The following is a 15458-nucleotide window of genomic DNA, read 5'->3' on the forward strand; positions in this document are numbered from 1 at the left end:
ATTCTGTTCACATAGGCTGTTTCATTTTTTTATGTTCTGTGTCTTCCCTGCTTCATCCTCTTTTCCCCAGCCCCTCAGTAAAATCAAACAAACATAACTTATTTTTAGGAGTATACGACTTCTCAAACCTAGGTAAGACAACACAAAAACTTCAGGTAGTAATAATTACTTAAAACACAAAAACAATTTTGCATTCCTGTTTAAACTTAAATAATAATAAATTAATTGGATGACATTTGCATATTGTGTTTTTCTGATGTTTTTTCCACTCAAACGCCCTCAAAAGTCATAGTTAATGCTCATATGTCCATTCCTAAACAAAAAGTTTTGTGTAACAAAGGCCATTGTGATCTCTCTCAAATTAGCTGTAGATGCCTGCCCGGAACAGTCTCATGTTTGGAAAAAAAAGTGCAGGTACCTTTGTGGTTACCTTTGCTGTTCATGTGTATTACACTTTTGTCTGTATACATTTATCAGAATTAAGCAGATAAATATCTCATGTGAGTTTTACTCTTTTTTTTTTTTTTTTCCCCCCTCATAGCCTGTGGCTGACTTGCATGAAAAATGCTTCTTCTTCTACAGATAGCCCTGACTGCTGAATAAAATAATCTGAATATAGCCATTGCTATATGATAATACCTCCCTTGCCTCTGGAAATGTCCTTGCACTGAAGTCCTAAGCTGAGTCAGCTAGTGTTCTGAACTCAACTCTGATTCATTTCACATTTTTTTTTCACATTTTATGGACTATACTGATGGGCTCTGTATACTCTTCCCTACCTACCCCAGCTCTAATGCTGTAGGTTCACTGTTTCTATGTTTTTGGTTTTGCTTTTTCTTTTCTTTGTGTACTTGGACCTAAAAATCTCTTAATAGACAGCACTATAATTAGAAGGCATCATTCTGCAGCTTTAAACATTACTTGATTTGTCTCCTAATGAGAGTATTGTAAGTTTGTTAGGCTGTTAATAGTTCGTTGCAAACCTTATGATTGTATAGTTCAGCAATTTGTTTAGTCAGGTTTACCTTATTTTTTGTTACTCCTTGTACCCTGCATCCTCCATTTAGGAAAAAACAGTGCAATTGCAGCACTATGCTGGACCAGCAATTTGCACTATTTACAAAGCTTGAAAGTTTTGTATCTGTAGAGATATCTGTAGAGATATCCTTTGTTTCTTTCAGTGTCAGGATCCAACCTCCCTGACCAAACATAGAGCTTCAAGGTCAGCTCAGCCTGCTGCAGAACCAGCACAAGATGGCAAGCTGATGAATCTTTTTTGTTTGTTTTTTTTTTTTTAAAAAAAAAGGTGTTATCTGGCTTCTGAGAAGAGCTTGCTATTTAAGTAGCGCTGTCTGAATTAACTGTAATTGTTTCATCAGGCCTTGAAAATCTCTTCTAATATAAAAGTTTCTTTTGCAAAGTTCTTTTGCTGTTTTTCAGTGTCCTAGGTAACTTTTTGTGATGTTGAAAAATAAAGGCATCAGTATATCCTTTTTCAAAATAAATTCGGAAACAAACACTTATCCAACTTCTCTTTTATGCCAATACTTCAGATAGAAAGACAAATACTTCTGCTGCCTAGATTGTTGTTTTGTTTGTGTTTTTTTTTTCTAACAGTTTCTCTCTTAGCTGTTAGTACAAACCTTAAGTACTAAAATATTAATCATGGGATAGTTTTGAGAGATTATATCTTTCACACTGACTTCAGTGTGAAATAGGGATCTGAATAGTTCTGGTCATATTTTGTAGTTTACATTACTCCGTGTTATACTGATACAGATGTCAGTGTAATAAGTTGGATTAAATCATCTAGAAAAGGAGTGGTTTTAATCCCGGTCACCTCACTTTTCTGTTTTCTAGTTCAGCCCCATTATCAGACAGTCTCTTGCTTAAATCATTTTCAAGAGGATTGTGAGTAGGGGGAGTACCATAGAGACCTGATAGCCTCTTCAACTTCATCAGCAGTTGTCTTAGTGTATTCTGAGTGGAAATTCCAGAGGCAAAGGGAACGTTTGCCCTGTCTGTTAAGATAAGACTTTTCCTAACGGAATACTTAGGTAAGCTCTGATTTTACCCTCTGCCAGTAAGAATTTAAATTGGAATAGCTAATAGAATATTTTAAGCGATTAGGTTTTCAGTTAAAGCTGATTCTAGAAGTTCAGATCTTGGAGTGATGATGGGTGGTTGCTCAGGGGTTTGCAAGGTTCTTATTAACTAAGACTTGTTAAATGAGTCTGTGGAGAATATGTTTTGTAGGTGTTAGGTCAGTGTTCTAAGCTGGCTGCTGTTATGCTAGATGTGTGTATCCTCAAAGAGCTGGAGTGGCGTGGAAGAGAATTGTTAAAGCGGAAGTGTGTAGGTAAGGAGAGCTCTAGCTAGGAATGATGGGAGAGGGAAAGTTACAAGCAGCTCTATGAGGGAGTGATGGACAGTGTTGATGAGCAAAGTGCCTGGAGTGATGTGAGTAAAAGGGAACAAAAAATGAACAAAACAAGGCTGTCATAAACAGGGTATTTGCAGTATTTCTCCAGTATCTGCATGGAGAAAGGAAATGTTTACAAAGCACAGTTATGGGGAAACCCCAAACCCTTTCTGGAAAATTGGCATGGTAGGATGCCTTTCTGAAGTGCATGGGCACTAATGCATGCAGCAGATGTGATAGATTAGAAATCTTTGTGCAATTTTAGGGCTATGATCCTGTTGGGATCACAGAGACAGGGTAGGATGGCTTGTAATGCAACGATACACACTCTTTAGGAAAGACAGGGCAGGGAGGTGAGAAGATGCTGTTTCCATTTATGTGGAGGAATAATTGGAATGCCTGAAGAATGGGGACAGATGATGAGCCACCTGAGAGTTTATGGATAAGGATAAACATCAGACATTGTAGTGAGTGCCTGCTACAGGCCACCTGAGCAGGAAGAACAAGTAGATGAGGCCCTCTGTAGCAGCCAGAAGTAGTCTTATGTTCACAGGCCTTGATCCTCATGAGGGACTTCAACCAACCTGGTATCTTTCTGCTTGAGGGCACAGCAGGGCATAACAATCCAGGAGGTTCCTGGAGAACATCAATAACAACTTAGTGATACAAGTGACAGACAAGCTAGTAAGGGGAGGTGCTCAGCTAAGAGCTCATACTCACAATAAGGAAGGGCTTGTTGAGGATGCAAAGGCTGAAGATAAACTTGGCTGCAGTGACCCTGGGATGGTGGAGTTCAGGATCCTGAGAGGAGCAGAGTAGAAAGCAAGATCACATCACTGGACTTCAGAAGAGCAGACTTGGGCCTCTTCAAGGATCTTCTTGGTAGAGTTCCATGGGATAAGGCCTTGGAGGAAACAGGGGGTCAAGAAAGCCAGTTAATGTGCAAGGGTCATTGCCTCCCACCTCAACAGCAGTCAATCCCAACATGCAGGAAGTCAGGCAAAAAGGCCAGGAGGCCTGCATGGATGAACAAGGAGCTCCTGGCCAAACTCAAACATGAAAAGGAAGTACACAGCAGGTGGGAACAGGAACGGGTAACCTAGGAGGAATACAGAGACGCTGTCTGAGCATGCAGGGATGAAGTTGAGGAAAGCTTAATCCCAGCTGGAATTCAGTCTGGGCAGTAATGACAAAGGCAACAAGAAGAGCTGTTGTATGTGGCAAAAGGAAGACTAGAGAAAACAGAAAAAAGTAAAGGACAGGGGCCCTGATGACATAAAACATGGAAGTAGAAGACATGGCCAATATTGGGTCCATTCCTGTCTAACATCTTCATTAATGACTTGGATGCTGGGGCAGAGTTCACCCTCAGTGGGTTTTCAGGTGACACAAACTGGGAGGAGTGGCTGATATAGCAGAAGATCATGCTGCCATCCAGAGGCATCTCGTCAGGCTGGAAAAACAGGCTGACAGCAACCTTCAGAAGTTCAACAAGCACAAGTGTCAAGTCCTGCACCTGTGGGGGGAACAACTTCGTGCACCAGTACATTCTGGGGGCCACCCAACTGGAAAGGAGCTTGACAGAAAAAGACTTGGGGGCCCTGGCAGGCACCAAATTGAACAACAGCCAGCAAGGTGTTCCTGTAACAGAAGTGGCAAATAGTGTCGTGGTCTTCATTAGGCAAAGTATTGTCAGCAGGTCATGGGAGGTGATCCTTCCCCTCTATTCAGCATGAGTGAGGCCAGACTGGAAGTTCTTTGTCCTTTTATGGGTTCCCCTGTGCAAGAGAGATATGTACATACTGGAAAGAGTCCAGAGAAGGACCACAAAGATGATGGAGGCACTGGAGCAGCTCTCTGATGAAGAAAAGCCGAGGGAGCTGAGAGAAGAGAAGGCTCGGAGGGGTCTTATGTACAGATGCTTCAAGGGAGGGTGCAAAGAGAATGAAGCTGTGCTCTTTTCAGTTTTGGCTAGTGACAGGACAAGAAGCAGTGGGCACAAACTGAAACACAGGTTCCCTTTGAATGTTGGGAAGCTCCTCTTTACGTTGTGGATAATGGGGCACTGGCACAGGTCACCCAGAGAGGTTATAGAGTCCCCATCTATGGAGGTAATTTGAAAGTTGTTTGGACTTGGTCCTGGGCAACCAGCTCTAGGTGTCCCTGCTTGAACAGAAAGGTTGGACCAGATGACCTCCAGAGGTCTCTTTCAACCTTAACTATTCTGTGATTATGTTATTTTTGTGAAAGAGGGTATTACCACAGTTCCAGTGTTAAACTCAGCAGTTAAACTTCCTAGTGCCCTGTGTTGTATTGCTCCTGTGACTACTTTTGAGGAAAGAGCAGAGTGCTCAGCATTGAAATGACTAGAATAATCAGTGCTGTACTGCTTTTCATACTTTAAAATCTGCTATGTGTCCAAAACTCCAGAATGGAATGTATCTTTCCCTTTGTCTCAAAAACTCACTAATACCATTTTTGCATTTTTGAGTCTCTCATACTTTTTGATTATTGCCTTCATCAAATCTTCCTTAATGCCATTTTGTACCTAAAATTTTACAAAAGAGAAAGGTTAGCAACACTTCTAGAGCAAGTGATCCGGTTGATTTTTTCTTATTTGCCCTTTCAAAACAGTGGTGGAGGAGAACAGAGAAAGTTTTGCAGGAGTTTTATTAGTAGTGCTGAATTTAAAAAAATCCATATGCTATGTATACACTCAGATGGGCTTGCATGTGTTATATTTCCATGTGAATAAAATAACACCAGTAATTGAATAAATCTTGATGACAGGAAAAAATAGTCCTTATAAATATAGGAGTTGAAATAATCTGATGCTTTGCTCAGCTGCACTAGGTACATTTAATTTTTATATAGATTTATGTTACCAATATTCAGATGTTGCTGGAGTAAAAAATGCCTGCAGGTATATAGTGCAGGTACATAAATGGGCTAAGTGTGTTACAGCAAAACCAAAAGCCCCTGGGTCGTAGTTGTAGGTAACACCAATTGATGGAGCTGTGAAAGGAGTTGAAGAAATCATTTGCTTATTCGCAGAGGAAAAACAGCTGATTCTTTACCTTGTAGGGCAGGCCAATAAATAAATGTAGGAAATAATAGAATGTAAAGACTGTTTGGAGGGTAATACAGAAGGCAATGTATGTACTGCACGTGATCTCAGTGAATCTCTTGAAGTATTATTTTATCCTGTATTTTAGTAAGGGAAGCATGATTTTGCAAATGAGTATGTGCTGCGCACATTGGAAGAAAAAGTCACTGTAGTTAAGATACATTCTAGCCTTCTCTGTTTTGAACACAACAGTTTGTCATATTGACTAGAAAAATGGGTTCACTCATATGAAATAATTGGTAACAAGCTCTTATGCTTGTGCTTATAGTTGGTAACAAGCTTATGCTTATAAGCTTATGCTTATAATTGGTAACAAGCTCTTATGCTAAATGCTTATTTCTGAAATCATACAAAGCCTGAAGATCATACAAAGGTAACAAGTACATGGACAAAATTAAACATGGGAGAGCAGTATGTTTTGTATGAACAGTATAAAAACTCACTTCATATATTCAGCATTGTTTCAGAAGACTAGGCTGTGGTTCTCGGTATGTTGCCTTTCATCAATTTCAAAAATGACAGAATTCAGCTTTTATGGTGAACTTTTTTCTGGAGGAAAGAAAAACAAAACCAGGAACGCACCATAAAAAAATACTTGCACTGAATGTAAAATGAAATGCTTAAGCTTTGGAAATATCTGTAGTTTGATATGAATCAAAAAAAATTGTTGTTGCACCAATTCCTGTGCTGTAAAGTGAACCTTCAGGTTCAAGTTCAGGCGTGAACTTTCAGGTACTGATATTCTTGTGTACCATGTATGAACCAATTAAACACAAAATGGCTTTGTGATCTGACTGTTCTGTTCATACAAATTTTTTTCTTTATAGGTCAGTCCTATGAAATACGGATGCTAGATAATCGTAAAGCTGGAGACATACCAGAAATCAATGGAAAACTGGTGAAGGTGAGAAGTTCTCTAGATAGTGTTACTAACAAACCTCTACTGATTGCATATGTAGAGAGCAGTATTTTAACCTGTTATTGTACACTGACTCATGGAACGTGATGGACTAGCTGATCTGACCAATAAAAGTAGTCACAGAAGATCCTAGTGCTTAGTTTTGTTGGGTTTTGGTTTCAGGTTTACTACAAATTAAAAGATTATATATGTATGCATTTCCCCTTTTATGAATGAGTTCATTTCATGTATCTTTAGAAAACTGAAGGTAAGGTATCACTTCATTTAGCCTTTGTGCAGTGTGCAGTCTGATCTGCTTTAAGGTGGGATGAATCTCCACTAAATGTACCTGTGTGTTTCTGCGCAGTAAAACGAGACTGTGGTAACAGTGTTGAACTCATAAATATCTGAAGTTAGGTTAGATAAATCCAATACAGAGGCTGTATATTTTATGATTGTGTTTTTTGTTTTTTTTTTTTTTTCTGCCAACGCTAGCTACTTGTTGAGTGACTGTTGACCAGTAGTATTAAAAGAAAAAAATCCAGTGCATAGAGTGCTTGTGTGTAGTGAAGGCAGCTTTTTTTTTTTTTTTTTCATGTTAGGCTTGATACCTACTTGTCTGTAGATTTGTATCCAATGTCTTCTGAGCCATCTCTTTTTCCAGTTCATTAGGAAGTGTGGAAGGAAGCTAGAGGGTAACTCAGAAAGAAGAAGCGTAGTGAGCATGTTTATTAATACATGTAATGGAAAATGCACGTAGCCCAACCTGTGGTTTTTGGAACAGTGAGATATTGACATGTAGGAGATTAATTCATAGGAACTCCATGGACCTCTCTTATTTTGCTGCTCAATAAACAGTTTGTCCTGTAGCTGAACTCCTGTACTTAATCCATATTTGTTTCCTTATGCTTTAATATTATCAGAAGGATACTGTGAATCAGAGGTATTGCACAAAGTATAAGAATTGAGGCACAGTGAAAAATGTCCAATTCATGGTACAAATTATTAAAATAATTACTGGGGGGGAGAGATTGGATTTTTCCCTTAAGCATCTGACGACTTCTATCAAATTTTCCAAAAAAAAAAAAAAACCAAAGAATCATATTCATGTTTTTTATTGGGGGAAGAAAGAAACATCTTTTCAATAAAGTTACTTTGACAGTGGTACTGCAAAATTACATCAGAATGGTGTGTCTGTGGGAGACTGAGTCTTTACCTGTGAGCTTTGGTCTATATCATTGGTGAAATTTGGCTGGCTTGTGTAGTCCTATGCTGTGCTCTTACTTGTCCGTGGGATGCTTGTTCAGTGATAATTTCAAGAAGTTCTAAGCACAAGCATAAAGTTGGGATTTGTGAGCTCTACAATTAAAACTTTACAGCCTGGCATTTTGACTTGATGTAATAAGCCTGCTGCATATTTTGCCCCCTTAGGTGCTATTTCAATATATTTGGAGAATCGGTCTGCTGCCATATGATAGGTTCATATATTAGTTATGAATCATTTGTTAGGTAGAATGGGACAAAGCAATGTAAGAGTTGAAAAAAGGAAACTTTCTTACAGCAAGGTGTTGTGGTGCTGCATCAGAAAAAAAAAAATTCACTTAGGAAACTTAAATATTGGAATCCCAGAACTTGAACAAAGAAGACATTTCATGGTGGTGAACGTGGCTCCAGATACTTTGAAGCTTCATAGCTGTCAAACAGTGCAGTGAAAAAGGGGCAGTGTGTTTGTGTTTATGCATATGCACTTTCTGTTACCTTTAAAATAAAACTAAGGAAATGTATCGTGAAGAAAAGGCACTTCATTTAAAAGTTGTACGTTTGGTTTTGTTTTTACCAATTTTGTCCACTATTAATATGACTGTAGAAATGAAAGAAAATACTTCAAAAAATTTGTCTAAGTTTTGTTCATTCAGTATTAATTCATAAATACAACATATATATTTTTTCTTCTGTGCAACAAATTGCTTTGTATATGCATTCATACAGCAGAACAGAAATTTATTTAATATGGTTAAGAGCACAGTTGTAGCAGAACTGGTCACAAAAATAGGTATTGCTGGATAATTGCTTCTAGCTGATTAAAGTTAATCAAATCCTAGTATCTTTAAATGAATATTTTAGGTAGAAAAGCTCAAATAGTTTGGAAGTTGTTTATTATTCCTTGCTATTAACTAAAATAATAGATTTATTGTAAATATGTTTATAAGTACTAGGAAGATTTTTTTATTAATTTCATTTCTTAAAACTTTCTGCAGTATTTCACAAAATTGCCCATTAAAAAATGGTCAAACTGTATTCACCCCTTTTCAGAATAAATGAAGGCTTTTGCTTTCTAAACAAGTTTTCTAAAACAAGTGTATGTAGCATACAGAATTGATACTGTGCTGTCAGTGTTGCTCTGTTTGCTGTGCATAACTTATAGTGACATTAGAATATGCAATAAGATGTAAATTTTTTTGCACTTTTTCCAAGTTTTCCTGCTGTTCAGTTTTATTTCTGTATTCTAGAATACTTCGGCATACTGATGGTTGTGAACTGTTTTGTTGTTGTTTTTGTTAATACCTATTTGTTAGCAGTATGGCTGTTTCAGAGTGCTTTAGTGGTCTATCTTCAGGCTATTTCTAATAGTAATGTTGTGGCTCATCCAATGTTTTCTTCTTCATTAGAGTATTATAAGAGTTGTGTTCCATGATAGAAGGTTGCAATATACAGAACACCAGCAGCTAGAAGGATGGAAATGGAACCGCCCTGGGGACAGACTTCTTGACTTAGGTATAATTGTTTCTATCTGTTGGAGTTATATTAGATTAAATACCCACATTTAAATTGAACATGGTCGTATTTCTGGTACCACTGATGAAAAAAACGCAGACCAGTTTTCTGTGTGCCACTTTGTCTTAATGTATTTTAAACAAAAATGTTCTTACCACTTTCATATTCTTTTAAAACCTTTAAGTGTTGCAGAGGTAAGATTGCAATTCTGCAACTTTATATACTTAGTACTCTTTGTAATTTTGATTCCTAAATATTATAGTTATTAGGAGAACACAGATACAAGCAGACTGTGGAAATGGCTCCAACATGGTTTCTTTATTTTGCATAACTCTATAGTATTTGGTGCATAAGTTGTAGGTGGATGGGTGGGCGGGCTGGCAGGGGAGGAGCTCCCAAATGTTGAGCACTTTGTATGTTAAGTCTACTAAGATTCTTCAGATCAGTCCAGAGAAACTGTTTATGTTTAAGCTGGCAAAGCCCACATTTTCTCCCTTAACCGCATGTGCTCATGGTAACCTTGTATTACAGTGTACTTCTAGTATTTTCTTGGAATATTATAATTTTAAAATATATACTACTTATTTTAATACAGATATTCCAATGTCTGTTGGAGTCATTGATATCAAGACAAATCCAAGCCAGCTCAATGCAGTTGAATTTTTGTGGGATCCAACAAAATGTACATCTGCTTTTATTCAGGTTTGAAACTTTACTTGACTGATGTCTGTGTTTGGTGCCTTACAGGTCACAAACAACAGTATATTTGCATAAGTTGCATATTTGTGTATGTAAGTTTCTTGTTTGTTATTTGTGAGATAGTCATTAAATATCAGCTTTTTAAGAAACACAGGTTCATAGCAACTAATCTATAATGGTTCCATGTTAGGTTTTTCAGCTTAATTTGATCTTATAAAAGCAGCTTTTACAAACAAAAGGTTTTCAAAAAGCTTTTTGAAGAAAGATTTCATGGTAAAAATATTTAGTTATATGGAGTATTAAAATTCATTTATCCTAAATAACTGTCACTATCACATTATTTTAGTTGGGAGACCCACTGTCCTATTGATGAGCTTCAACAGAAGCTTGGCTTGAGGATACAAAATGTTAATGTGCTACAAATAAGGTCTTTAAACATTCAGATAAGTTTCTTGTATCAGTAGGCTTCCTCGTAGTAGGATTTTTGCTGTTTATTTTTTGATTTGGTATTTAGGACAATTGAAGGTGCTTTTCTTGGAATTTGCTTAGAATGTTTAGTTTTGCATTCAAATTTTTAGCCTACTTTTGTATCAGACTTGTTTTTATTATGGAGAAATAGTATAAAGTTTGAGGTAGCAATTTTTCTTACTGAGGCTGCCATAGCTTAAATGCAGCATTGTCAATAAATTAACTTTGATCTGGTGCAATCAAAGACATTTTTTCTGTTGACAATTATATGATTACTAAAACATAGTGTTTTGTGAAGAAGTGTGAGATAAATTGGTTCTGATTATACAAGTATAATTGCAGCATAGCAATAAGCTGCCCTGGCTATGCTTCAGTTTCCAATTTGTGGTTCTCTGTTGTTGAAGGCCATAGAAAGCAGAATAGTACTGCACATGGTTTTTGGCAGTGTAAGGTATGCTTCTGTCCATGATGTTTAACTTGCCTAATATTCCAGAAGCAACCAAAAAATCAGGAGCACTGTCCAGTGAGATTCATTACAGCTCTTGCAGTTGCACTGATTTTTTTATTAGGTATGTTTTATGGTTATTTCTAGCTGATAAATGCAGTCTTTAGGCTGATGTAGTTTCAAAAGCATTTGAGGCAATTATATACTGGTTAAAAATCTGTTGACTTTTACTGGAAGTTGGGCATATTTGAAAATACCTTGTGTTCACGTGAGATGAAAAACTCTTCCAGTCAGGGACCTTCTGTAGTTCTGGTAGCATTTATTACAAGTAACTCTCAAATTTACTGTAGGTATAATGCCTTTGACAGTAGTATGTTGAAAAGTTTTTGTTATATTCATGATAGATACAGTAGTTATGCGCATACATTTTTCTTAAGATCTAATGTGACAGCTTAAAATTTCTCATTTAATAAGAATCTATAATGCCTTCTGGTTTTTGGAGCAATTTCAGTCACACACTTGTTTCCCTTCTTCCCTGCCAGCTCAAGTATAATGTTTTTGGCTTTGTTTGCAAATGGGCAGGAAAAAAAGATAGTCATGCAGCTTGGTCCTCAGATAGGCTGGGTCATGTTACTTGTCCTTAAAAATGTACTTGCTGTTGCTAACACCTAGTGAAATTCATGTATAGGACACTTTTGAGGGTGTTATTTGTGTGCTTATTTTTTTCAGGTACATTGTATCAGCACTGAATTTACCCCTCGTAAACACGGAGGAGAGAAAGGAGTTCCTTTTAGGATTCAGGTTGACACATTTAAACAGACAGAAAATGGAGAATATACAGACCATCTGCATTCGGCCAGCTGTCAAATTAAAGTTTTTAAGGTAACGGTAGAAAACAGATACTTAATAAGTCTCTCAGAAGCTCTCATAAAGATGGGAGACGTCTTTGTTACTGCTTGACTTCTGTGATCAGATTTCAGTTATAAAGCTGTTTTACACCCGCTTTCTTATTCATGTAACTGTTCATTTTTAGCCAAAAGGAGCAGACAGGAAACAGAAGACAGACAGAGAAAAGATGGAAAAACGAACTGCACACGAAAAAGAAAAGTATCAGCCTTCATATGACACCACAATTCTCACAGAGGTAACAAAAAAGAATTGTATCTGCTGAGGAGAAAATATATAGATGCAGTCTTGGAAAGGTTGGGGAAGAAGGAGTTCTACACAAAGATAGGCTCTTCATTTGACAAACTTGTCCAATGGACAGCAACATTAAATTTAAAGATTCTGTTTAGTAAACTTCATTTAGATTATAGATGCTTGTATTAACATACTCTAAGAACAAACACTGTATGAGTGACTGCATTGCATCCTAAAGCAAGTCTTTTGGTACAGATCTAAAAAGCTTGCAGCTGAAAAGCCTTTTAAAAAAAAAGGGGAGGGGGAATCTAGAATTTAATTATCTGCTAAGTTTGAGCTTCAAACTGTGGTGTTGTTTTTTTTTTTGTAGATTATGTAATATAAGGCCAGAGCCTCAATAGGTTTTTGCATTTTCTTTTTATTTAAACACCAGTGAGTTCTATAGAGTTTTCTAAAGATTTCAGAAGTTTTTAAAAGGATTTTAGATCTTTCCTCGCTGTATAATGAAAAGAAATTGACCCAAATCTTTGGTGTTTGTCCAGATGAGGCTTGAGCCTATAATTGAAGATGCAGTTGAACATGAGCAGAAAAAGTCCAGCAAGCGGACTTTGCCAGCAGACTACGGTGATTCTCTGGCAAAGCGAGGCAGTGTAAGGGACTTCTGCTTATCTTTTCATTGTGCAAGATACCTTGTGCAGTGTTAGATATAGGAGAAACTTCCATTATATAAAGTAAAAATATTTTGATTGCTGTGCCTTAATTTTATTCACTGTTATGTATGCCAATTGCTCCATGTTGGTTTTTAGCAAAGGAATCCTTCCTAAATCTAACACTTAAGATAAATTGTTGCAGAGAGACTGTGTGACTTTCAAAAGTAAAGAGCTTTCAGTTTACGCAACTTTGAAGTGAAATAGCTTTTTGCTTTCCTGTATGTATGTAATTAGTGGAAATAAGAACAGTGAAATTTAGTCAAAATGTTTTGTCCCATAATTCTGTTTACATTCAATCTAAGTTTCCATGTACATCATTATTTTTAAAAAGACATGCAGTGTTGCAGCTTTTTACCGATTTTTCCTTTCACCATCTACATCTTGTGCTCCAAGCAGGTTTAATGCAGTTCAGAGCAGTCAGTCACTGTGTGTGTGCACTAACCCTGGGGGGGGAGCAGTATTAAGTAATATGGGTTCCTTGGGGGATTCCCTTCCACCCCCTCCCCAGAACTACTTTAAGGAAAGAGCTGTCTTGAATTTACCTGCTAGTATTCTTGGCTGTGGGTCTTGTTTTGTTTTGTTGTTTTCTATCTTTTAAGATGCACCTTTAGGATTCTTTGGCAGCGCAGGCATGCAGATGGCCTGAGGTGGTGGGGAGAGGTATAGACAGGAGAAAACAGGATTTTAGCACTTCTGCTTCTAAAGAAAGTCTGAAGCGTTTCTTGATCCTGCTCCTTGGAGAGATTTTTACTCTTTTCTTTCCTCCCTTGCTTTCATCTCTTCTTGTTGTCTTCATTGAAATAATTATTGCTTATAGGAAGGATAGAAGGTACTTTACAGAGTTGTGACAAATCAGTTGTCGCAATTAAGACAAACTATAGCCAAACAATTCTTGAAAGTTGTCTAAACTTCTTAACAACCTCTGTACAAAACTCTTGAAATATGAAGTTAAAGTGTTACATTAATCACAGTGAAGAAAAATTGAGCTAGGGCAGCTAGTACTGGACTTGTGATGAATATTAAGAGTGTATTTCTTCACTTCCTGCATTTACAGAATAGTCATCTTCCTTAAGGCTTTGCTTCTCTTAAGCTTTGAGCAACCTGATTTTCTTAATATCTCCCCCCACTTCCAGTAGTATTTTGTGATGATGCCTGTGATCAAGCATCTTTTTTCTGTTCTGTATGCTGTGCCGTGTTCCATGTCATTTTTGCTCCATGGTACCTAAAACTGAGCACAGCTTAAGCCTTGCCAGTGTCAAGAGAATTGGAAAGCTTACTTGGTTTGTGGGTCATGTAATGCTGTATCAAAATTAGTTGGCTGAATATGAGCCAGCAGTGTGCTCAGGTGGCCAAAAAGGCCAACAGCATCCTGGCTTGCATAAGAAACAGTGTGGTCAGCAGGGCTAGGGAAGTGATTGTCCCCCTGTATTCGGCTCTGGTGAGGCCGCACCTCGAGTACTGTGTTCAGTTTTGGGCCCCTCACTACAAGAAGGACATCGAGGCGCTCGAGTGTGTCCAGAGCAGGGTGACGAAGCTGGTGAGGGGTCTGGAGAACAAGTCCTGCGAGGAACGGCTGAGGGAGCTGGGCTTGTTCAGCCTGGAGAAAAGGAGGCTCAGGGGCGACCTTATTGCTCTCTACAGATACCTCAAAGGAGGCTGTAGTGAGGTGGGGGTTGGTCTGTTCTCCCATCTGCCTGGTGACAGGACGAGGGAGAATGGGCTTAAGTTGCGCCACGGGAGTTTTAGATTGGATGTTAGGAAGAACTTCTTTACTGAAAGGGTTGTTAGGCATTGGAATCGGCTGCCCAGGGAAGTGGTTGAGTCACCATCCCCGGAGGTCTTTAAAAGACGTTTAGATGTAGCACTTAGTGATATGGTTTAGTGGAGGACTTGTTAGTGTTCAGTCAGAGGTTGGACTCGATGATCTTGAGGTCTCTTCCAACCTTGAAATTCTGTGATTCTGTGAAAATTGCTTGCTTTTTCTGTGGTGTTGTCATACATGTTGATTCACGTATGAATTGGGTGAGCAATGACCCACAGGCTATTGTGGAGTAACAGCTACTTAATGCTTTTCAGTTCTCATAATTCTGCAGCTTACTCTTCCTGTTTTGCATTTGCCCTTAATAAAATTCTGCCTTGAGATCACTTGTTCAGTTTGTTGAGGCCATTTTGAACTTCATTCCCGTATGATGAAACACTTTCAGCTTTGCTAATTTGATTTAATCTGCAAATATAACACATGGTCTGTTCCATCACACCAAATAACACTGTTTTTGCTGTACTCTTAGTAAAACCTTAGTAATTACTACAAAGTTACTATTATTTTTAACTCTTAGTATACAACTTGCTTGCTAGGGAAGGAGTAACTATTCTACAGCTAGAAGGACGCTTCATCAGACTTCTGTCACCAGGCAGGCTTGACTTTGTAGGCCTTGTAAATATGGACAGGGAATAGATCAGTTCTGGCCTTGGAAATCCTTTTTCCCAGATCTAGCCATTTACTAAATCAGAAGGTGTGCCTGTATCTGACTTGCCTCATATATGCAGATCAGATATATGCAGATGCATGTGCTGTTTAAACTATCACAGAGAAAAACTAGAGGCCTCTTTTGTTAAGGTATGAGGATTCACACTTGCATACATATTATGGTCTTTATATATGAGGGTTCTTGTACTACATGTGTCAAAGGAACTGTAGCTCCATTACGGAAGGAAAACGAGATTGCTTGGAATGCTTTCCCTGACAAATGTGTGTTGGCTGTTACTTAGCATGC

At 37.9% G+C, this 15458-nt stretch overlaps 1 protein-coding gene and 1 long non-coding RNA gene across 6 annotated transcripts in view; one reads left to right on the forward strand and one right to left on the reverse strand.

Annotated features, from left to right (window-relative positions):
- Nucleotides 1-15458, forward strand: part of UBP1 (upstream binding protein 1) — a 53027-nt gene that overhangs the window by 24925 nt on the left and 12644 nt on the right. For 3 of the 5 annotated variants that reach the window (XM_038174527.2, XM_038174528.2, XM_027451526.3), the window contains 6 exons: nucleotides 6377-6453; nucleotides 9117-9222; nucleotides 9818-9924; nucleotides 11564-11716; nucleotides 11868-11978; nucleotides 12517-12624. In XM_038174527.2, coding sequence (XP_038030455.1) covers nucleotides 6377-6453; nucleotides 9117-9222; nucleotides 9818-9924; nucleotides 11564-11716; nucleotides 11868-11978; nucleotides 12517-12624 — 662 coding nt within the window. The remainder of the gene's footprint in view (nucleotides 1-6376; nucleotides 6454-9116; nucleotides 9223-9817; nucleotides 9925-11563; nucleotides 11717-11867; nucleotides 11979-12516; nucleotides 12625-15458) is intronic. The other 2 variants (XM_038174529.2, XM_027451528.3) reach the window with 1 other exon arrangement.
- Nucleotides 99-5196, reverse strand: LOC106015396 (uncharacterized). The gene is made up of 2 exons (XR_002399683.4): nucleotides 3143-5196; nucleotides 99-3058 (listed from the first exon to the last, which is right to left on the reverse strand). It is a non-coding gene; the product is annotated as an uncharacterized lncRNA (long non-coding RNA).

Source organism: Anas platyrhynchos, chromosome 2, assembly GCF_047663525.1.
Source record: "Anas platyrhynchos isolate ZD024472 breed Pekin duck chromosome 2, IASCAAS_PekinDuck_T2T, whole genome shotgun sequence".
Lineage (NCBI taxonomy): Eukaryota > Metazoa > Chordata > Aves > Anseriformes > Anatidae > Anas > Anas platyrhynchos.